General features: G+C 45.5%; 1 protein-coding gene across 1 annotated transcript in view; it reads right to left on the reverse strand.

The window, feature by feature from the left end:
- The window catches only part of ABCA13 (ATP binding cassette subfamily A member 13), a 929,477-nt gene that overhangs the window by 191,490 nt on the left and 712,692 nt on the right, over positions 1-25,295 (reverse strand). Inside the window, exons 46-47 of the mRNA XM_029587089.1 lie at positions 18,152-18,308; positions 10,619-10,872 (exon numbers count right to left, since the gene is read on the reverse strand). Coding sequence (XP_029442949.1) covers positions 10,619-10,872; positions 18,152-18,308 — 411 coding nt within the window. The remainder of the gene's footprint in view (positions 1-10,618; positions 10,873-18,151; positions 18,309-25,295) is intronic.

The raw sequence follows: 25,295 nt of genomic DNA on the forward strand, positions 1-25,295 counted from the left end.
GATATTCCCAACGCCTGCGATTGCGTCTTACATCCAGTATATCTCTAACTTGGTAGACTAGGTCCTCTTCAGAGGAGACATCCAGAATCTCTGGAGGTTTGGGGTGGAATGGAGAGAGCACCAAGGGCTTCAACAAGGACACATGAAAGGAGTTGTGTATCCTCAAACAGGCAGGTAGGCATAGACAATAGGAGACAGGACCCAAACGCTCGCTGACAGTAAATGGACCAATATATTTAGGAGCCAATCTCATGGAGGGCACCCGAAGGCATATATGGCGCATGCTTACCCACACCCAGTCCCCGGGATTGAAGAGAGGGGCTGGACAACGGTGTTTGTCCATTGTTTCCTTGACAGCATTGGCGGGTTTCTGGAGTTAGACTGTGTGGCAGTTCACAGAGCATGGAGTTGTTGAGCCATGAGTTGGGCTGCTGGAGAAGGCACAGAGAGAGGTAGAGGCAGAGGAGGTATTGGTTGTTTGCTGAAGACTACTTGGAATAGGGAGGCCCCTGTGGCAGAGTGGACATGCATGTTGTGGGAGAAATCTGCCCAGGGTAACAGGGACGCCCAATTGTCTTGTCAGCTCCTGACAAACGAGTGGATAAAGGTTTTCAGAGCCCGATTAGTCTGCTCGGCCTGACCATTCCCCTGAGGGTGGAAAGCAGATGTAAAATCCAGTTGCACTCCGAATTTTCTGTGTAGGGAATGCCAATACTTCGCCATGAACTGGGGACGACCGTCAGATGCCATATGTTGTGGAAGTCTGTGGAGACGGAAGATGTGTTAGGTAAAAAGATGGGCCAGTTCGGGTGCTGAAGGCAACTTGGGCAGAGGGATAAAGTGTGCCATTTTGGAGAATCTATCAATAACTACCCAGATCACTTGGTTCCTACTGGACGGGGGTAGGTCCACCACAAAGTCCGTGGAGATATATGTCCAAGGTTCTTGAGGCATCGGGAGTGGTTGCAGAAGACACCACGGCCAACCCGACAACAGCTTCTGCTGGGCACAGGTCGGGCAGGAGTTGATGTATGCCCGGACATCCTGGGACATCTGAGGCCACCAGTAGTAGCGAGAAAGGAGTTCAAGTGTGCAGGCCCTACCGGGAAGTCCGGCAGTGAGAGAGTCATGGCTCCAGGATAAGACCTTCCAAAGGCGGAGAGGGACTACCGTCTTCCCCAGGGGCAAGGTGTTGGTACCAGCAAGGAGAACTCTGGCAGGATCCAGGATGTATTGAGGCGCATTGGATGCGTCCTCCGTCTCTTGAAGTCTGGATAGGGCATCTGCTCTCATGTTCTTTGATGCTGGTTGGTAACGTTGAGCTTTACTGAGATATTCTAAGTTTTTGTGATTGGTGTACACCGTGACGGGATGTTGCACCCCCTCTAGCCATTATCTCCACTCTTTGAACGCCATCTTAGTGACCAGGAGTTCTTTATCCCCAATTCCATAGTTTCACTTCACGGATGAATGCTGGCAAGCTTTTCAGGGTCCATATAAAATCCCGAGGTAGAGATGGTGAATCCCAGGAAGGAAAGAGACTCCCGCTCAAAGAGGCACATCTCTAATTTGGCATAAAGGTGATGATCCCGTAAACGCTGACGACCTCGGCGAACCTCCAAATGATGGGAAGTCAGGTCTCTGGAGTAGATCAACACATCATCCAGATAGACAATTACATTGGTGTGAAGCATGTCCCAGAAGACCTCATTCATAAGGTTTTGGAAGACTGCTGGTGCGTTACTTAGGTCAAATGGCATTACCAGGTATTCATAATGGCCATTGTGCGTATTAAAGGCGGTCTTCCATTCGTTCCCAAGCTTAATGTGGACCAAATTGTAGGCCCTGCGGAGATCAAACTTTGTGAATATTTTAGCCCCTTGGAGACAGTCCAGTAGTTTCGGAATGAGTAGGAGCAGATACCTGTCTCAGCGAGTGATCGCGTTAAACCCATGGTAGTCGATACAAGGTCTTAAGAAGCAGTCCTTCTTGGCTACAAAAAAAGAATCCCGCCCCTGCCAGGGGAAGTAGAGGGATGGTTGAAACCTTTTTCCAAGTTTTCACGGATGTATTGTGACATCACTTGGGTCTCGGGAAGAGAAAGCGGGTACACCCGGCCCCGCGGAGGCACAATATTGGGCAGGAGGTCAATCATGCAATCAAAAGGGTGGTGCTCCAGGAGGGTCTCTGCCGTTTCCTTTGAAAATACATCGGCAAAGTCTGCATATTGGGCTGGCAAGGATGAAGAGGTGGTGGCTAGCAGAAGTTGCCCCGAAGACAGGAGGAGAAGCAGTTGGAACCCCAGGAGGCAATTTGCAGGGTGTCCTAGATGATACAAGGAGTATGCTTCTGGAGCCTTGGAAGTCGCAATACCACTGGGTAGATAGCCTTTTCAAGTATAAAAAAGGTGATCTCCTCCTGGTGGAGCACCCCAGTGCAAAGAACCACAGGTACAGTACAGGACGTGACTCGGCCCGGTACTGGATCTCCTTGAATGGATGAAATTAACAGTGGAGGAGTACGGCCATTCTGGGCCTAGCCCATAAAATTCTGGAACAGCAACAGTTCCTTGAAACTCTAGTGGTCTCTATGGAGCATCTCAGTGCCTACTTTGACTTCTCAGTTCCAGTGGGCATGTCAAATCTGCCTATTCCGGCACTACCCCAACGCTCCATCATACCGCTTCTAGCTCCTCCCTGCTATTCTGGGGAACCTCTACTCTGTCGAGGCTTCATTAACCAATGCAACTTGCATTTTTGCCTTCAAGCTCCGTGGTTTCCAGATGACACCACTAAGATGACCTGCATTATTTCCCTTTGGATGGTAAGGTACTTGCTTGGTCCTGACCTTTGTGGGAGGTGCTACAACCTTATCCTTCAAGACCTCCCCCAGTTCTTGGAACTTTTAAAGATCATGTTTGATGACCCGGGTCGTCAGGCTGCTTCTGGCTCAGAGGTCCTCCATATGCGGACCATGGCCACAGAACTCCATTGGGGAGAGGACTGCCTTCACTCCATCTTCCTGGACAGTCTATCTTCCCAAATCAAAGATGAACAGGTGTCACGTGAATTCCCTGCCACTTTAGTCTCCCTTATAGAGTTGGCTGGGAGGATTGTTCACCGCCTCCAGGAATGGACTCAGGAAGTACAACTTTCTAAGAGGCGCACGCCTGTCAACAACCACTCTTGGTGCACCTCTCCTTCTCTAGGGGTTTCTCCTGCCTCTGGAACCCTGATGGAGGAACCTATGCAACTGGGCAATGGCCAGCTGACTCTGGAGGAATGCCTTTGGTACCACCAAGCAGGTTTTTGTTTATTTAACGCGACCTTTAACGCGACCGCCGGGAAGGAAGCAAGAGAATACCACCGACCTGCTCTCTACTCGATCAGCACCGGCTCCTGCCCCGGATGTGAAGGAGCTACGAACCCACCCCAATAAAAAGAGATAAAGAATTTAAATAAAGGGAACCACAGGAAAATCACCAAGAAATCACCACCCACCCATTGAAAAACTGCAGACAAGGAGAAAGAAAATACAAAAGTAAGAGCCTCGCCGCACTGCGCCGCCTTTTGCCCCTCCCTGAGCCCTCGAGCCACCCAACAGTCTTCAGGGCCGCGTCCCCACGACGCCTGGGAGGCGGGACCAAAAGTCCTTTTAAATTTCTGGTGCTCTTCGGCGTCGCGCGCCGAAGGAGCGCGACAAAGGGGCCAGCCCCTTCGTGCAGCCCCGGAGGACCCCGGAGGGCTACACAATCGTCACCAATTTGCTTCCAACTAGCCACCGCCCTCCAAAGCGACCTCTTCATTCTGGTCCACCACCTCTACAAGCGCAGCTCTCCAGAATGTTTCCCACCTTCCCAATACCTATTCTGCAACATGGCCCACCTTCATCAGCAAAACCTAACAGGCCATACGTATTTTCAACTAATAAATTTAATCGATATGCTCTACACCGCAACCTAAAATCACTCACCCCAATTCTGATAACACCAATCACCCAACTCCTAGGCCTCACTATATTCACACTTTCTTTATTCAATGCACAATCTTTAGCCAAGAAATCTCTAATCCTCAACGACTACCTCCTAGACGCCAAGCCAGATATCTGCGCAATAACGGAAACCTGGCTTAAACCCACAGACACAGCAATAATTAACCAACTACCCACATCAACTTATGACATCTTCTCCCTCCCTCGACAGAAAAAAAAGGGAGGAGGACTTCTATTTGAATCCAAAAAAGACCTCAGGTTCACTAAGCACCCATTCAACTCAGACTCGAAACTAGAAATTGGCTTCTTCACCTCGGAACAACTACAAATCCTTCTCATCTACGCCCCCCCCCCCCCCCCGGGCCTCCTAGAGACAGACCCCTCCCGCTTAGTTGAAATAACCACAACTCTCATCAAACTGGACGCCCCAGCAATTATTCTAGGAGATTTTAATCTACATGTGGACAACCCCACCCTCTCATCCAGCTGTGAAACCTCTCACAGCCCTCTCTGCCTTGGGTTTCAAGCAAATAGTTAGCAAACCCACCCACAAAGACGGCCACACGCTAGACCTTATCTTTATCAACCCAGGCATTAAGCACTCTTCCCGCCTTAAGTGCAAGAAGGTCCCCTGGTCTGATCACTCACTTATCTCAACATCATTCTCTCTGAAAAAATCCACCACACCCGCATCATCTTTCCCATACAGAAGATCCTGTTCTACTGAAGACCTTATTGCACACCTAGCCTCTCAACTACCTTCCATAGATCTTTCTAACCCAAACACAGCTCTCGGCTCCTGGAATGCCATCACAGAATCCATAGCCAATAAGTTATGCCCACTAGCAACCAAAAAACCACTCCCAAACGCCTCCAAAAGACAACCATGGTTCACGGAAAATTTAAGAAAGCTAAAACAAAACCTAAGACAGAAAGAGAGCAACTGGCGCAAATCCCCTAGCACCAAGACTCTATCCATCTATAAAACCACCCTCCACCTTTACAAGACCGCCACCTCAAAATCCAAAAGGGATTTTTATGCATCCAAGATTCACCACCTGATCTTCGACGCACTCAGAGGATCTCTTCAAGTACCCACTGCCAAAACTACTAGACACATCACCTTAAGAGATCGGGCATTCTCAACAGCTGGCCCCCCTTTATGGAACTCCATCCCTCCGGACCTCAGACAAGAACCTAGCCTCCCAACCTTCAGGAAAAGACTTAAGACCTGGCTGTTTAAACAAGCATTCCCGGACATCATCTAATTCTCATACCACCAACTATACATCATACAGCCAGCTCTACCCCTTCATCATGTAAATATCTATAGCTAATGTTTAGCTAATGTAAATTTCTTTATTGTTATTTAATGTTATCCTATCCTTTTTTCTCCTCTCCCAGTTTTATTTCCCCTGTTATTTGTAACTGCCTACTTCTACACTATTAATGTTACTCAATTGTTCATTGTACACCCCTTGTTTTATGTAAACCGGCATGATGTGATTGTATCACGAATGCCGGTATATAAAAATCTTAAATAAATAAATAAATAAATAAATAAATAAATATTGTGGTGAGGCCGGCCACGAAATAGCTCATTGACCAGTAAGGCCGGTAAAACTCCCAGGCCTAGGACTCAGTGGGGGATTGAAAATAGGCCCCTCCTCTCCAGCTCCCCCATTAACACTTCCAGTGACTCTTCCTGTGGGCAATAAGGAATTCAACATGCTAGCCCTAATAGATTCTGGGGCAGGAGGGAATTTCCTAATGTAAGCTCTTGTGGAACACCTCCAGATTCCCACGGAGTTCTGAACGATTCCTCTGGCTCTCCCCTCAATCCATGGAGATCCTCTTCTGGGTAAAGTTACTCGCCTGACAGTTCCCTTGAAACTTCACACTGGATCTCTTCACGTGGAACACCTAGCATTCCATGTGCTTGAAAAATCTATATATCCTGTGGTTCTGGGTCTACTCTGGCTCCAGCAACATTCGTCACAGTTTAATTGGACTTCTCTTCAATTATCCCAGTGGGGTCCTGAGTGCCATTCGACATGCTTAGAGAAGGTATCGAACTGGCCATGTCTCACTACTACTGAGGTTCCACCTGGTCTTCCTCCACAGTATGCACAGTTCGCAGATGTATTTTCTAAAAATAAAGTGGATATCTTATCGCCTCACAGGGAGTTCAATTCCACCATTGATCAACTGCCCGGTACCAAACCTCCTCGGGGAAGGGTTTATCCCTTATCCTTACCAGATACAAAGGCCATGTCCAAGTATATAAAAGAGAACTTGGATAAAGGATTCATCCATCGCTCTAATTCATCAGCAGGTGCTGGCTTTTTCTTTTGGCGAAGAAGGACAGGACCCTTCGCCCATGTACAGATTATCAAGGTTTGAATGCCATCACCTGAAAGGACTGATACCCTTTGCCTCTGATCTCAGAGTTATTTGACTGCCTGCAAGGAGCCAAGAGTTTTTCCAAATTGGACCTTCGTGGGGTATACAATTTAATTTGCATGCGGCATGGAGACAAATGGAAAACAGCTTTTAATGCTAGAGATGGACATTATGAATATTTGGTCATGCCTTTCAGATTGTGCAATGCGTCAGCCGTGTTTCAAAATATGATGAATGAGATATTCAGAGACCTTCTCTATGAGTGCATAGTCATTTATTTAGACAACATCTTAGTCTTCTCGAAAAACCTGGTTACTCATCGCCAAGATGTATCTCGAGTTCTCCAATGTTTCCGTGATAATCGGCTTTACACTAAACTTGAGAAGTGTTTATTCGACACAGAAAACCTCTCGCTTCTGGGGTACATACTCTCCAAATAAGGATTTTGCATGGACCCCGAGAAGCTCAAGTGTATAAAATATTGGCCTCAGCCAAGCGGTTTGTAAGCCCTACAGAGGATCCTTGGCTTTGCCAATTACTATCGAAGCTTCATTAAAACTTACTTTAAGCTGGCGGCTCCACTCATGGACCTGACTTGCAAGGGGGCCAATTCCAAACTGTGGCCACCTGAGGCTGTGACAGCTTTCCAAGAGTTAAAGGCTGCTTTCCTCCAGGAACCCTGTCTACATCACCCAGACCCACAGCATCCTTTTATTGTGGAAGTGAATGCCTCTTCTGGAGTGGGGGCCATCTTGAGCCAGTACTCTCCTCTGGAACCTTGCATCCTTTCTCCATTTTCTCTAAGAAAGGTTCTCCAGCCGAGCATAATTACAGAATTGGTGACAAGGAGTTACTGGCTGCATTGGAAGAATGGCAGCAGTGGTTAGAAGGGGCCCAGCACTGTATCACCATCTATCCTGACCATAAAAACCTAGAGCACCTCCACCAGGCCCACCGTCTGAACCCATGACAGAACCATTAGGCACTTTTCTTTACCAGCTTCAATTTCAAACTCAGATACAGGCCCACAGCCAAAAACGTCCAAGCAGATGCTCTCTCTCACTCCTTTTTGACCGAGGAATCCATTGAACCACTCTGGCACATCATAGACTCTGCATGGGTCCTTCTTACCTCTATTATGTCCATCCCTCCAGGGAAGACTGTTGTTCCTTGTAAATACAGTGAAAATGTGTTAAACTGATCCCATGATTCCCGTGTCGCAGGCCACTCTGGAAGAGCCCAGACCCTTGCATTGCTCCAGCAATTCTACTGGTGGCCCAACATGCAGAAGGATGTTCAGGTTTATGTGGACTCTTGTCCCATCTGTGCGCAGCAGAAACCTTTGGCAGGACAACCTTGGGGGCTGTTACAGCCATTGCCAGCCCCCCAAGGAACCTTGGACTCTCATCTCCACCAACTTTGTCGTGGATTTACCTCTCTCAAATTGAAATACGGTCATCTGGGTGGTAATTGACTATTTCTCAAAAATGGCATACTTCACACCATTGCCTGGTCTTCCGACGGCTTCACAGTTAGCACAACTCTTTGTTCAGCAAGTGTTTCATCTCCATTCCCCAAACACATCATCTCTGATCATGGTACCCAGTTCACCGCAAGATATTGGCAATCCCTATGTAAACAATTCAACATTACACTGGATTTCACCACAGCATATCATCCACAAGCTAATGGCCAATCTGAACGGACAATTCAGACACTAAAACATTTCCTCCGGGCATATGTCAATACCCGACAAGACGACTTGGCGGCTCTGCTTCCTTTGGCAGAGTTTTCCCACAACTTGCATCCTTGCACTGCCATGGATGCCTCTCCATTTCAAATAGTTTATGGCAAGCAGCCACTACCTCCTCTACAGCTTCCACTGATTTACCTCACCTGCAGCTCAAAAGATGGCAGAATTGCTGAAAAGACTCTAGAGCCATATGTAGGAAATGCTGCAGAAAGCTGGCCTAAAGGCCAAAATATTTGCTGACTTCCATCACAGACTTGCGCCTCAATTCAAACAAGGAGAAAAAGGATGGCTCAACACCTGTCATATCCAGCTCAGAGTTCCATCGATGTGGCTCGCTCCTCGGTATATTGGGCTGTTTACAATGCTACATCAACTGGGACCAGTAACATACTAACTCCTTCTTCCCGCCTCTCTAAAGATTCATAAATCCTTCCACGACTCCCTATTAAGTCCTGGTACTCTCATGGCCCTCCCGGAAAATGCCAGAACCACAGAAGATAACCTCTATGAACCAGGTACATGAAGTTCTGGACATGAGAAGATGTGGCCGAAGATGGGAATATCTCCTCTCCTGGGAAGGATATGGCCCAGAGGAAAACACCTGGGAGCCTACTTCCAATATATTAGATAAAAATCTCATCAAGCAGTTCCATACTGTTGCGACCATCGCTGGCCGACGTCTTCACTCCGCCCTCTTTACCTCTGTGGTGACTCCCTCCAAGTCTGAAGGACGGCTGGCTGCTGTGGTGTCTCCCTGCCGTCTCTCTCCAGCGTCCCCTGGCCAGCTTGATGCTACAGATCCGCCATGTTGCCTGAAGCTTAGGGCATGCGCGCGCTCCGAGTGAAGTACCAGCAAGGGCGTGAATCTCAGGGGCGTCCCCCTGAGATGACATCATCCGCTTCCGATATTTAAAGGTCTCTGATATCGCTACTAGTTGAGTTAGCAAGGGCTAAGGTTCAGATTGGGTTCCCTGCCTAAGCTACTCTGCCTCCTCGGATTTACCAGAGGTACCCGCTCCTCGGGGGCCTCGCTCTCTCTCGTTGCCTTGCAGGCGCCTCTGCTTTCCATCAGCCTTGTCTACTGACAGTGGGGACCTGTGGGTCTCCTCCTCATAGGTAGCGTCAACTCTCCCTCAGTCCAAGGGTGTACCTGCATAACAACTTTTAACCATCACTACACTCACTTTCATTCTTAAAGCAATGTAAAAATTGTATTTTTATGTTTATATTTCTTTGTATATATTTGTATGATAGCATTTATATGATATGTTAACATGTCCTTTTCTTGGGAGTCCTTTTCTTGGGAGTACCAGCTTCACACTGATGAGGAGGCTTGCATACTTTGATGATCCTGAGAACTATATTGGTGAAAGATAAGGTCTTAGAGGGTCAGCCCTGCCAAACATGTCTCAAGAGAAGAGTCAAAGAGTGTATCAAAGGTCTCCCAAGTTGGGGATCGTGCTACAGATTGGTAATCTGTCCCCATAAAATGTATCATACTTATAACTTCAAAATAGAAATAAAACACAAGAGTCTACTGGATTTCAACCTGTGAAGATGGATTAACAGCAAACTATAATGAAGATGGAACAGACAATGTCTCCTAATAATTATTTATTTACTTGATATACTACAATTTCTTTGGTACCATAGATGATAATGATTATGTTAACATGGGTACATACTTTTGTGACTTTCCCTGCACAGTTCAGTCAACCGTATGTCATTAATACAAAGCCATGACTATTTAATATCAACATTTTGAATTCACATTGTCATTCTACTTACAATGATGGTTATTATTGTACCATCTGGAAAATAAAGATTTTGCAGCTACCTGAATGAATATACATAGTTGTGTTCAAGAGTTGTGATATAATTACTATTATAATTACTATTATTAATAATAATAAAAATGAATTTTTTGCTCCTATCTTTCTTCCTGCTGAGTATTACTTCAAAAGTTGTTTCTTTAAATTATTTATCAGTGAGCAAATTCAGATTACAACTCAGAGACAAGGGGAAAGAAGCCTCTGAGGGCAGGCCATGAAACATTGTACTTTTACAAGTTACTACCAAAAGAGTTAATAAAATAGGGGTCAATTTAAGATTAAAAAAAAAAAAAGCAGTAATAGCCAAAATAACTTGGGCGTACTGACACTTCAAAAGAAGGCTAAAACTATTTTAAAGAATCAACTAAATAATTTACTAGGTTATTTTAAGTTTGGTTTTTTTTTAAAACATTTTTCCAAAGCCTTCTTTACCACTTAAAGAAGGTGACTGACATACTATCACTGTGAGAATAGAAAAAAAAAAGATAAATGGACTCATGAAGGGGGGATGTGTTATAGGTTGGACACTTTGAAATCCAACTTTCAGAATTAGCCTTGCTTTATCAGAGGTTCTTCTATTTTACAGAAATGAGTCAGTTAACTTTTAATATGTGTAAAACATTTTAAAATAGAGCCCTACCATTTCTTCTTCAGCAGATCTGACTGCAATAGGAATCGAAGTAGAAGAAAAATGCTGCCCTGCAGCACCATGGTCATGAAGATCCAGCCAAGGAAATTCATCTGGAAAGGACTCACATAAGAATCTATCCCAAAGGTGTTGGTCAAATCAAACTTCACCTGGTTGTAGGAGAGCTCTATTAAGCCTTGTCCCAGGCAAAATTGTGGGAAAATTAGGAAAACCCATTTAAAGATGTTGTAGAAATTCAGTAAACTCTATGAAGAGATCGGATACATGAAAACAGAAAAAAAGAGAGCAAATATTGAAATAATGTCTAAGCAAAACATAGTATTACTATCATTCATGAATTTACATATTATATCAGAAGAAGAACCACATTAAATGTTGGAAATAAAATAACCATGGATGATAACAACCATAAGCAACCAAGGTAATTTTCAAAGGAAACTGTAACTATCATAACAATTTTCAAAAGCCCTTTTACCCGCATTAGGTACAATTGCTACAATATATGCTATTGAAGTGTCAATAGGTTTTACCTGTGTTGAGTGTGGGAAAATGGGCTTTTAAAAATTGCTATGATCATGTGTTACATTTACCTTTTCCTTTGAAAATTAGTCTGAATGTATAATACAGAAGACATGGACCTCTCTTTGTTGCTTAGTATTTTCATAGCTTCTCTTTTCAGTCCCTCACATATGGTACTTGTAGAGATAGAAAGCATGTCTTAAAGTATTTTCCATTGTTTTCTCCAACATTTCCTTCCATGCCCAGAGCAAGTATTGCAGGGTCTTCTTCTGAGTGTGAGGACAGCAGCTTCTTCAAGAACTATTTTGAGTGCAGCTTTTTAGTTGTCACCAAATTAACCAAGACCTAGCTTTGCTCGGGGATTCTCAACTAAGGTCCTCAAAGATCACAACCAGGTCTGGTTTTATGATAACTGAGTTCTTGTACCATACATATGGAACTATAGGGCCTAGTCACTATAGTATATACCTAGGAACTTTCCAGATTTTGTGTGGAGATTCAGGGGATTTACATCAATTGCTGAGTCTCTAGGGAAACTCTAAAAAGCTCTGCGCCTGTCTGTTTACAGCTTCATGCCCCTTCAGTAAGCCTGCAAGGAACAGGGGAAGCAGCCTTGAGCACACACACTGAGAGCAGTATCTGGGGAGAAATTGGAAAGGGGCTGTGACACACACAGTTGATTCCAGGATTTGGAATTTAGTAGAGTGTGCGTGCACAAGTCAGGAAGCTGTAACTTATTGAAAGGTGGGAGCAAAGAGAGTGGAATCAGATAGGGAGGAAGGGGAAGAATACGGGGAGGGGTCATCCCTGGAGGGGGGAAAAGGGGTGGTTTGGCAGAGAGGGTGGATTGGCAGGAAGGGGGTGGAACAGAAAAAGGTGATACACAACATTATTCTTTCCTCCTTCCTCTTTCTTGCTAATCAACAGCATTATCAGCATGACCATAGCTCAAGAGTTCCCAGGTATGCTAAAATATGGAAAACGTAACACAGCTGCATTAAACAGGGGGTAACATTCAGCCACTGGCTGAGTTTCAAAGTTAGCCAGTTAAACATATCCAGTTAACTCTGATGGGATATTCAGTGATATTCTGATGGGATATCACCGCTGAATATACCCAACTATCGTAAAGTTAGCCAGATATGTTTATCTGGCATGACAGAGTTAGCAGGAACAACCAAACTATACATCCATGCAGGTAATAGGGTAAAAGCTAAACTAGATTATTGTCTTGGAAATTCAGAATCACCCAGTACAACCCTCTATCCCTAACTCAGCCTTTCTCTGAGGTAGACACTACTTCGTACTACCATCTCATTAGCTATCCCTTCTTTTGTACAGCTGATATAGGATATAGCTGTAGGCCCTGGCTTTGAACATCTGTAGCTCATCCTAGGATGCATGAACAAATGAGGTACAATAAAGCACACACATCCATGACATCGTGCGTACCTTAGGAGTGTTAAAAAGTTGCTTCAGGTTTCTGGATAGATCAGGTGATGTCTTATAATATGTACCCACCCAAGTGGTGGAGATAATGCTTACCTGCTGCATAAGCTACAATTTTGCTATCAGGTTTTGCCAGCTGATATTAACCTGGATCCTCCTGATGACCCCCATGTCCCCCTGTATGGTTTGTATGTAAGTATTCCATAAGTACCAACTTTGCCCATCTCTAGGGGGATCAGGGCCTACAATTGGCCCAAGCTACCTTGTACTATTTTGTGGTTTGCCTTGCAAAAACCTTTCTGCCCTGCTATCTCCTCCTAAGGGTCCATTTCTTGTGTATACCAGAGAACATTCTCATAACAGAATAATGATGTCAGCCTTTGACCACAAGTAACTTTTAGGAAGGCCTGTCCTTGTGGTGATTGTATGTGTGTGGGGGGAAACCAATAGGGGTAGCCAGGCCATGGTCAGCATTGGATGCAAGAGATGTGTTTGAGACCTGGATACATTGCTAAGCTCATACTCTGCTAAAGATCGAGTGTGTACTGTAGCTGAGACCAATTCTGTTTGTCAGCACACAAAGGGGCCCACAGCACAAGCATCCTAGGCCAGAGTCAGTCACCTATGCATCAGGCTGTTTCCATTCAGAGCTGCGGAGTGTGCCTCACAGAAATTGGAGATAAGGTTGCCACATGTCCTGGAAATCTGGAAGCTGGTGGCAACACTAATTGGAAATGTATAGACAGATTTCTTATTCCCAAACCCCATATTGGTGTTTTCATTTGGAATCATGGCAACATTTGTATTTGTCATTATTGGGCAGATGTGCTTTGTTCAAAATGATTTTATTTTCAAAGATATTATGGGGTAGATTTTTAAAAAATGTGCGTTTGCGTACTTTTGTTGGCGCACCAGTCGCAAACAAAAGTACGCTGGATTTTAGTAGATACGCGCATAGCCGCGCGTATCTTCTAAAATCCAGGATCGGCGCGCGCCAAGCTGCCAATTTTGGGCAGCTGGCGTGCGCCGAGCCGCGCAGCCTGCCTCCGTTCCCTCCGAGGCCGCTCCAAAATCGAAGCGGCCTCAGAGGGAACTCTCTTTCGCCCTCCCCTCACCTTCCCCTCCCTTCATCTACCTAACCCACCCCCCTCCCCGGCCCTATCTAAACCCCCCCCTACCTTTGTCCACGGATTTACGCCAGCGGGCCGCTGGCGTGCCAAGACGCAACCCGGGGGCAATTCCGGAGGGCGCGGCCACGCCCCCGGACCGCCTTGGGCCGAAACCACACCCTCGGGCCCGCCCCCGAAACGCTGCGATCGGCCCCGCCCCCGACACGCCCCCGACAAAAAACCCCGGGACTTACGCGAGTCCCGGGGCTCTGCGCGCGCCGGCAGGCCTATGGAAAATAGGCGCGCCGGCGCGCAAGGCCCTGCTCGCGTAAATCCGGGTGGATTTACGCGAGCAGGGCTTTTAAAATCCGCCCTTATATGCAATGCAGATTCTTACTTGCTGGATGCTAAAAGATATTTTGTTATTTCAGAAACATTTGAATACATTTTTATGGAAGGTAACAATACCTAGGATAGCTATTAGTAAACTGATACGGGTGAAGAATTTGGGTGGAATTAATTTGCCTGATTTGTGATTATATAATTCAGCTTGTTAATTACGGATCTTACAATTTTGGACTATGCATATTGGTAAATACACTATTATAGATATAAAGTTAAGCTTAATGCAATCCTATTCACCTATGAATGTAGTTCATATTTCAAGAGAACATTTACCATTGGATATGAAGAAACATGTTTGATTTTGCCTGTAAGAAAGGCATGGTAATACTAAAGCACAGGTGGGGCTTATCAAGTATTTTTTCTCCACTTATCTCTTTTATGAGGAATCCTATTTTTAACATGGGAGGAGAAAAAGGTTTTCTGCAATGGTATGCTAAATGGTGGCAGATATTCTGACAGATAACATGCAAAATATGACAGATGTATTGTTGCAAAAATATGATCTTTCTCAGTGCCATTGGTATGCTTATTTTCAAGCACGACATTATGTTCTTGCCAATAAATTGTCACCATAGCAGAAGCTGCAGAAAAAATGTTTGTGTCCAGGCCTATAGTTGAGCCAATAGGAGTAAGAATAATATTACCACTTGGTATAACATGGGCAGATATGCTACAAGAAATAATTACCCCAAGGATTTAATATACTATTATGAACAAATTTATAAGATAACTATTGATGTGCGAACTGAGAGATGCAGTTAAAATGTTTCCATTGGTACACATTGGCACATATTGTTTCTTATGGATTTTTGGACACACATGTTTGCTTTAAGTGTAAAAAGGGGCGGGCCAGAAGTGGGGTCTGGGCAGAGCGGGGGCGGGGGATGGCCAGGATAGCATCCATTAAGCCCTATCCTGGGGAAGGGGGCGCCGGCAGCCACCTGGCACGTAGGAGTGGGTACGTTCCAAAGCAAAAAAAAAAATTGGTTAGTTGGGGGTGTTAGGGGGTCGGGGAGGAGAGGGGACATGGGAGGAAGGGTAGGTAGGGGGATAGGAAAGTTCCCTCCCAGTCTGCTCCTTAATTCGAGCAGACTGGGAGGGAACTGGGCAAAGGCTCAATCACGTCGTCACGAGGGCTTTAAAAAATATTCCTCCCCCCTGCGCGCACGAGTTGCGATCCTGCCCCCACATGCGTGCACCGATATAAAAATCAGACGCACCTGTGCACGTGGGTATCATATTTTATAACATGCACACAGCAACATGTGCATGTTATAAAATCGGGGCGTCCACGGAAACTGCACCCATATGGACGCCCTTCGTTGGCATGTTAAAATGTACACCAAGTTGGTAACTTTCAAAAGGATATGCGAGTGCACAGGGATGGGTATGCATTGGCACACACCCAGGGATGCGACAATTTTATGACTTACACGCATATGTTATAAAATAACCTGGATGCACATATGCATGTGCCCAATTTTGCAACTGGGCACACACAGCCACGCACATTTGGGTATGAGCCGCGCTAGTGGGGGAATTTTATAATGTCGCACGTCCATACCATGACCAGTTTCACCAGTTTACCCAGGGTAGAGCTAGGTCCTCCAAACCCCCCCCCTCCCCTGGTTTAATATCCTTCTCTCCCCCAGTTATCGTAGACCCTTTAAACTCCTTAGGGTTTATATTTTTTTAACTTACACCTCCTCCATAGTAGAAGTAAAAGTTACGAGGCACAGGCGCGCGCTCAGGCATATATTTTCTTCCACATCTCATGTCCCCGCCCTAGAAGATCCACACCCCATCCAAACCATGCCTACACGATGCCTCTTTTTGAATTGGAGTAAGATACTCGTGCACTGGGCCATGCGCACCCATGCAGGCGGCTTTTAAAATCTGCTGGGCACGCGCATGTCCTACATGCAGGCACATCTCCCAATTATGGCATGCGTCAGGCTTTTAAACTTCACCTCATACTGTACAAAGGACTAATGTTGTACGTTCATTTCTGTGCAATAAACAGTTTATTAAAAAACAAAACAAAACAATTTTCATACCTTACCGCAGCTTATTGAACAGATGTTGTTTCTTCTCAGTAAATGGTGTTATTATGGCGGGTTAGTGAATATCTCCTATATCTACTAAATACTCAGCCCTGGATGTCAGACTTGTTTTTAACCCTCAAGGACTGGCTTTGAGAACCCTTCTTTTAATTCCACCCAAACAGAGAAACTGGCAAGGCAAAATGCTTACCACAGAATTTTAAGCTCTGTAAGTTATGTGATGCATCAGGCTACCGTAAACATTAGAATGTTCCAGCTCTCTACAAAAATCCATGCATGCATCATATATGTTACACAGTTTAAACGTATATGGCTGGTGTATAATCTGAATATCTCTAGCAAGTATTAAGACCTTAGTATTATAAAAAAAATATACATTTATTTATTAATTACTAGCTGACATTTATAAATTGTCCAACCTCAATAAAGCTCTTTGATGGCCCCAAAATATCATCTGAAAATGACCTTTGGCATAAATAGAATGACCTGAATCCTAAATCAGAGAAGTTAGTAAGGTCTTGGGCAATTTGACGACAGAAATTGCTATTACTTTTAAAAAATGTACAAATCTGAAAACAATTAATCTTTCAGCAATCAGTTTAACAGTGGCGTTTCACGCTTCAGCTACCTAGGGCCAAGATTTAAAAACTGTGACACCACAGCTTAGTCCATCTTCGATCACTCTTCTGTATTTTTTGGGGCAAGCTAAAATATTTGGGGTGAGGCCAATTTATTCTCCTCTGCAGGTCTTTGGCTATTGCTGAATGTATTTGTTGTTAACAGAGTTTATTTTACTAATGGGAAAAAGAAAGCCAAGTCACACACACAAATACCAGAACCAACAGTAGACTCTGTTATGAACACAATATAAATGGATGCAAAAAAAAGAAAAAAGAAAAAACTGAACAGGAATTAAATCAAATTTTGCTCATTTATCTGAAAAAAAAAACAAAACAAAACAACAAACCCAAAATGAAATAATGTTTTAACTTTGTAAGGAGAGAATCAGACAAATGGTGAATACCCTCAGGGCTATAACCACAGATTTGCAAGCATTGTTTGAATAAGGAAAATTAAAAATATATATATATATGCAGACCAAAATATCTAGCAAATAGTGTATACAGATCAAATATAAATAGCAGTGACAATTTACACCATAGTAAATATTTTCCCTGCTGAAGGTCTCTGAAAGCTGGCCATTGATATAATTCCACTGAAAAAACAAGAACAAAGGGCTGCAGATGCCAGCAGCTATTGTCTCAGGTTACAAAACAAAATGTACTGGGCTCATCACCCTGCTCTTATAAAAAAAACAACAAAAAAAAAAAAACCTGCTGTCAGGATAATCTGTACAGCTGCAAGAAATTGTACTTGTTTTTTTGTTGTTTTTTTTACAAAACTATTTATAGCTGCAAGAGCCATTGCTACAGAGAAAAAAATGTTTTAAAAAGTGGTTCAAACATGTAGGCAACTGCTCAGGAAACAATGCAGAAAAGCTATTAATATTGCCGAATGCACACAAAACCCGGCCTTAACAGCACCCAATGAAGCTGAAAAAGATACGTATCCAAAGTCCCGGCCCTGGCCGACGTTTCGGCATTGCCTGTGTCAGGGGGAAACAATATTTCAAATTAATGAAGGCATTCAGCAGAATTTCCTGAAATGGATCACAGTTGCTGGCTTGATCTAGCAAGACTTGTACACAGTTTTGATTAAATTACTCTTGAATCTTTTTTTTGCATCCATTCATACTGAGCTCATAATAAAGCCCACTGTTTTGCTAATGGAGCGGGTCTCAGATTCTTATTCTTATTCTCTATCACCTCTATTTCTTTTCCCTCACAGACTTTAGTAATCAGATACCTGATAGTACTTGCAGGTATGGACAACAGCAAACAAGAAACAGAATAACTATCACATGTGACCAAAGGCTTTCCAACTTAAAGTAATCTAACTTGTATCAGTCACACACTGACCTGTGATTTGGAAACCACAGATAACAATCGAGGCAGAAGGGACAGCAGAATGGTACAAACGCCAAGCACAAGATTTATGATGATGTAAGAGATGAAAGCTACATCGGAACTTGAGAAGAATCTAGATGTAAGATACATCCATGGCATAGTTGCATATCTGAAAGAAAATAAAATCACAATGGCACTTTATAATGATATATCATATCCATGCTGTGCTCCCTCTTCTAATTTCTCTCTTGATAATAATAATAATAATAATTTGTATTTAGACAGTGCCCTTCATCTAACTTTGGTATAGAAAAGTTATAAATAAATAAAATAAATAAATAAATGGATCCCGTTGCATTTCACTAAAATAGAAAAAATGGTTGGTGCCTGTTTTCAAAGGGAAAAGGGTAAAGAGAAGCATGGTGAGAAAGTGAATTGTCAGTGTTCACAGGATACTTTGCTGGCTGTGATACTTCTATTCGACCCACACAATTCAGAGACGTTATACAGGACTTTTCAAGACCGCATTGATTTGTTTGTTAGGTGTCACCTAGATGAGAGATGTTTAACCTCAAAAGTTCATGTGCATCACCATCTTTGGATAAATCTTATGATGGTACAATTAAAGATATCACAATCTTACAAAAATGTTTCTACAGGATTAATATGGATACTGGAAAGAGGATTTCGGCTCATGAATTTCATGGGCATTCTCAGCTAACCAACAAATCTCACTTCACCCTTTTCACAAAATTACTGAAAAGTGTAGAAAGCCAGGTCAAATCAAACAGTGCATTAGAACATCTTTCCATAAGGCAACTAGCAGTACCTATCTTTCCATAAGCACTAGCAGTACCTATTCTCCCCCCAAAAAATGCCAGAGAAAGGCGCACATCACTCCAGCATTACTCCAGCATTATCTCTGTTTTACTGCATGCAATAACCTATCAATAACCAACAACCAATTCTAATTAGGGATATAAAAAAGAAAAGTAATTACATTTATGAGCTAGCCAGGATTGTATACATCAAGATGCTATTCTATATGCCAAATGATTAATCGCTAACCTTCTTCCTTTAGTCTCTATCTTTAAATTATTTAATAAATAAAACTAATTAAAGCACCTCCAGAGTCCCCCCACAGACTAATCTCCTTTTAATAATTGATCCCGTCAGCATGAAAATTCTAAGCAGCAGTTACTAATGGTTAGATGTGCTTCATGTTAAAAGCATTACTAGGCTGCTATACCTACTGCTGATAACTTACACCAGGTGTAGGGAATTCTTGGTTTCCCTAACCAAAAGAAGTGTACCAAATTACTAGGAAGGTTCTGTGCATAAATGAGTGTGAGAGGTTTGCTCCCTATGGGACCGATGCAATGTGGTGTGCTGAGCCCAGTGCACTGTTAACGTGCAATAAGGGGATTAGCGCCTATTTAACGTGCATCTAACGCGGAGTGAATGCAATAGCGCTCTTCACATGCAAATTCATGTGAGTGAGGCTATTAGGCATTCACTCCCGATACAAAAAGAAAAATGTGCGCCTCTGACGCACATTTAACTGTCATCTATTAACGCCTGCCAGGAGCAGGCGTTAATAGATGTGCGCATAAAAAAAAAAGAAAAAGAAAAGAAAAAAAATTGACGATTGGGCCATCACAAAGACCGACGCCAAGTTTAACGGCATCGGTTTTCGTTACCGGTGGACAGCCACGAAAACCGACACTGATAAACCTGGCATTGGTTTTTGTGACTAGGTTGCTGAAAACCAACGCCGAGTTTATCGGCGTCGGTTTTCGTGGTTGTCCGCCGCTAAGGAAAAACGACGCCGATAAAAACCAATGCCAAGTTTATCGCTTCGGTTTTCCTTAGCGGTGGACAGCCACGAAAACCGACGCTGCTAAGTTGGATTAAACACTGTGCCTTCAGTAAAGAGCTGCTGCCATAAGGTCAGTCCTGGAGCTCCTTATTTTTTGGCATTTCACCTGCTCCCGAGCAGACCTCCTCGATTCCCAGGACCTGCAAAATCAGAGCCTTCCTAAGCCATTGCAGAAATAAAAGGAGCTGAGCGGATAACTCACTTAGCCGCCAATGCCTGGGGTTGGCCTTCGTTTTGCAGACCGGCTGTATATTTTGGCTCTGGGTCTCCTCTCTGCAGCGTCCCCTCCTCTTTCTCCCCCACAGGACAATTCACTGGGACAGGGTTCAATCCCAAACCCGATTTAGCGGGACACTTGCCAGCGTCGGTTTTCATGACAGCCATACGGCAGTTACAAAACAGTTTGGGTTCCCGTTAGCAAGGATGCCCACTGGATGCCCCACTGGATGCCCATTGGATGGCTTGCGCCATTTTTAAAGATGGCGTCGGCCGTCCACTGGATGGCCTGCACCATTTTTAAAGATGGTGCCGACCATCCAGTGCTCCTACCATGTGACGGGGGCCGGCCAATGGCACGGTTACCCTGTCACATGGTAAGGGCAAAGGGCTATCGGTGCCATTTTTATTAGTGGCAGCCGACAGCCCGAGAGCGGGAGATCGCTCCCAGGACCCACTGGACCACCAGGTAATTTTAAAACATTTTTTAGGGGGTCGGGAGGGTGGTGGAGGCTAAGGGAGCAGTTTTAAAGGGTCGGGGTGGGTTTTTTGTTTATCGGCCGACAGCCCGAACGCGAGAGAACACTCCCGGGACCCCCGCTGGACCACCAGGTAATTTTAAAACATTTTGGGGGGGGGTCGGGAGGGTGGTGGAGGCTAAGGGAGTGGTTTTAAAGGGTTCGGATGGGTTTTTTGTTTATCGGATCGGGCACAGCCAATAAAAAAAAAAAACGATTGGGCCGGACAAAAAAAATGCACGATTTGAATCGGAACCGGAACCGAACCGATTCCGGTTCCGATTCACATCTCTATTACCCAAACACTAAGAAGATTCCATGCTACTGATGCAGTTAATAGCAGTGGCTATTCCCTAAGTAAATTTGATTAATAGTCGTTAATGGACTTCTCCTCCAGGAACTTATCCAAACCTTTTTTGAACCCAGCTACACTAACTGCACTAACCACATCCCCTGGCAACAAATGATTATTGTGCATTGAGTGAAAAAGAATTTTCTCTGATTAGTCTTAATTGTGCTACTTGCTAACTTCATGGAATGCCCCCTAGTCCTTCTATTATTCGAAAGTGTAAATAACCAATTCACATCTACTCGTTCAAGACCTCTCATGATCTTAAAGACCTCTATCATATACCCCCTCAGCCATCTCTTCTCCAAGCTGAACAGCCCTAACCTCTTCAGCCTTCCATTTGTAAAAACGGTATATAAATACTTTCAAATAAAAATAAAATAAATAAATAAATAGGGGAGCTGTTCCATCCCCTTTATCATTTTGGTTCCCTTCTCTGTACCTTCTCCATCGCAACAATATCTTTTTTGAGATGCGGCAACCAGAATTGTACACAGTATTCCAGATGCGGTCTCACCATGGAGCGATGTAGAGGCATTATGACATTTTCTGTTTTATTAACTATTCCTTTCCTAATAAATTCCTAACATTCTGTTTGCTTTTTTGACTGCTGCAGCACAGAGTTGATGATTTTAAAGTATTATCCACTATAATGCCTAAATCTTTTTCCTGGGTGGTAGCTCCTAATATGGAACCTAACATTCGGCTCGATCCAGTAAGGCCGCGGTAAAAACAGTGAGGTAGTGTCAGGCGCACCCTTCCTCCCCGCACGCACAGTTCTCTTCACTAACTCCCCGATACTCTCCTCTAATCGCATGCAAATGCATGCCGCGGCTGTGAAGCGTTAGGGAAGGGTTATGCCCGCGCAACCCATTTTACTGTATAGGCGCTGTAACAGCGCCTATACAGTAACCTGGGTGCGCTGGTACCTGTCATTTCAAATGACATTTGAAATGACAGGCACCAGGAAGTGTAAAAAAGTTTTAAAAGTGTAAAAAACAAAAAACCTGTGTGTTATATAAAAAAAAACCAATTTTAAATACCTGTCGGAGGGCCGTGGGTCCAGGCGGCCGGTGGGCGGCGGGCAGCCATCAGCGGCATCCGGTAGTCCCTTCTCCCTTCCTCCCTCCCTCCCCTGCCTGGATGAGCGCCAAAATCGCACTGGGCGGGTCAGGCAGCAGGGGGGGGGGGGGGGGGCGGCAGCAGGATCCGGGAGCGGCGGGTAGGCAGCAGCGGGGTCCGGGGGGCAGCGGCAGCGGGGTCTGGGGGGGGCAGCGGCAGCGGGGTCCGGGGGTGGCAGCGAGATCCGGGGAGCCAGCAGCGGCAGCATGTTCGATCGAGCAGGCAGGTAGGTGGCAAAGTAAAGATGTCCGCCTGCACGGGAAAATCGTGCAATTGGCCGCTGAAGACGTGACGTCACACCCCGTGACGCCAAACGTCGTGACGTCACGTCTTCAGCGGCCAATTGCACGATTTTCCCGTGCAGGCGGCCATCTTTACTTTGCCACCTACCTGCCTGCTCGATCGAACATGCTGCCGCTGCTGGCTCCCCGGATCTCGCTGCCGCTACCCCCCCGGACCCCGCTGCTGCCTACCCGCCGCTCCCGGATCCTGCTGCCGCCCCCCCCCCCCCCCCTGCTGCCGACCCGCCCGTGCGATTTTGGCGCTCATCCAGGCAGGGGAGGGAGGGAGGAAGGGAGAAGGGACTACCGGATGCCGCTGATGGCTGCCCGCCGCCCACCGGCCGCCTGGACCCACGTATTTAAAATTGTTTTATTTTTTTATATAACACACAGGTTTTTTGTTTTTTACACTTTTTACACTTACCATAGCAGGCCCGAGCCTTGCTACTTTTTCGTTTGTTTTTTTTTGCCCTGGTCCCGTCCGGTCTCCTGCAGCCCCGTCCGGTCCGGACGGGGCTGCAGGAGACCGGACGGGACCAGGGCGGGTAAGCAATGTTTTTACCCTACACTACACTACACTAACTCCTACTAGGGGGAGGCGGTAAACTAGCAGGTTACGGAGGAGATAATATCAGCGCCCGTTACAGTATCGCAGGGGAATAGCTAAGTCCTTCATTATACAGCTTTTTCGTTCATTTACATGCCGGGTGCGGAAAGGGTTATGCGTCTGTTTTCAGAAGCGATACGGACGCGTGAAACTGGAGACTGTATCGCCGAATTGCCTTGCGCGCCCGAATTGTGCGCTACGAGCACGTTACAGACGGGCAATCCTCGAGCGGACGATACTGGATCGACCTGATTGTGTAACTACAGCAAGGGTTATTTTTCCCTATATGCAACACCTTGCACTTGTCCACATTAAGGGCATATTTTCAAAGGGGTACGCGTGTAAGATACGCGCGTAACCCCCGAAAAGCTGCCCCTTCAACCCCCTGCACGCGCCAAGCCTATGTTGCATAGGCTCGGCGGTACGCGCAAGCCCCGGGATGCGCGTAAGTCTCGGGGCTTTCCTGGGGGGGGGGCGTATCGGGGGTGTGTCGGGGGGCTTGTTGCGGCCGGAGTATCATCAGGGGGCATTCTGTGGGTGGGGCCGTGGGCTTGGTTCCGGCCCAGGGGCTTTCCGGGGGAGTGGAATCAGCCTCCGGACCAGCCCCCGGACCGGAACATGGCGCGCCTGTGCTCCCAATCTATTCTTGTTCAAAGAAATGAAGAGTTGGGTGGGCTGTCTCTGGGCTTCTGTCCATTTCAGATAGAAGGCTAAGGCTCTCTTGCAATCCACACTGTACAGTGCTCATTTGCTTTGGTACAAATGGGGCCTGGGAAAGAATGTTGGCAGATCGATTAACTGGTTAAGATGGAAATCGTCATCAGTTTAGGCAGGAATTTAGGTGTGTACGCATTACTACCCTGTCATGATAAAACTTAGTATAAGGTGGATAAGTCTCTAAGGACTGGAGCTCGCTGATCCAGCATGCTGAAGTGATTGCTACCAAAAATATGACCTTCCAGGTCAGATACTTCAGGTCACAGGAGTACAGTGGCTCAAAAGAAGCTTTCATCAACTGAGCTAGCATCACATTGAGATCCCAAGACATAGCGGGAGGGCTCAGGGGAGGCTTCATCTGAAGCAGTCCCCACATGAATTGTACAACTATATGTTGTACAGAGATGGGTATACCTTCTACACCTTGGTGGTATGTGCCAATTGCACTTAGATGAGCTCTAATGGAGTTGGTTTTCAAGCCAGCCTCCGATAGGTGTCGAAGGTAATCAATCAGTTTTTGTGTGGGGCAGGAGAACGGATCTAGGACCTTCTTACACCACACGGAAAACCTCCTCCACTTCAGTCCATAGGACTTTCTAGTGGAAGGCTTTCTAGAAGACATATGGACCCAAGACACATCTTCTGAAAAATCTCCAGGGCCTGGAGATTGGGATGCTGCAGCCTGCCCTGATCTTGCATGATGAGATCTGGGGAAGTCCCCAGACTGATTGGTCTCCGGATGGACAACTCCCGAAGGAGTGGAACCCAGATCTGTCTCAGCCAATGAGGGGCCATGAGGATCATAGTCCCTTGGTCTTCTTGAAGCTTCAGGATAGTCTTTGTCACTAGAGGAATCGGAGGATATGCATACATAAGACCCTTGCCCCAGTGGCAAGCAAAGGCGTCTGAAGCTGACTCGCTGTCTGCCCTATATAGGGAGCAGAACTGAGTCATCTTCCTGTTGCAGGGAGATGCAAACAAATCCACTTCTGGGTTTCCCAAAAGCTAGAAAATCCAATTCGCCACCCCCTGGTCTAGTGACCACTCATGGAGTCTGAAGACCCAACTCAGTCTGCCACTATCATTTTCTCCAGTCTGGTCAGATACATGGCCCTCCCAACCCGTAGGCCCAGGACCGGATCTGGTCCACTTTCTGACAAAGGAGGTACGATCCTGTGCCGCCCTGCTTGTTGACATACCACATCATTACTTGGTTGTCTGTTTGCATCTGGGCAATTTTGTTGGACAGCCGATCTCCAAGCCCACAGAGTCTATCTGATTGCCCAAAGCTCCAGGAAGTTGATCTGACACTGTGCTTCCTGGGCGGACCATAGGCCCTGGGTGCGGAGCCCCTCTACATGAGCTCCCCACCCTAAGGTGGATACATCCGTGGTTAGGACAATTTGTGTAGGGGGCGTTTGGAAAGATATTTCTCATTCAAAATTTGAGAGAACCCACTACTAGGAC

This window comes from Rhinatrema bivittatum, chromosome 2, assembly GCF_901001135.1.
Source record: "Rhinatrema bivittatum chromosome 2, aRhiBiv1.1, whole genome shotgun sequence".
Lineage (NCBI taxonomy): Eukaryota > Metazoa > Chordata > Amphibia > Gymnophiona > Rhinatrematidae > Rhinatrema > Rhinatrema bivittatum.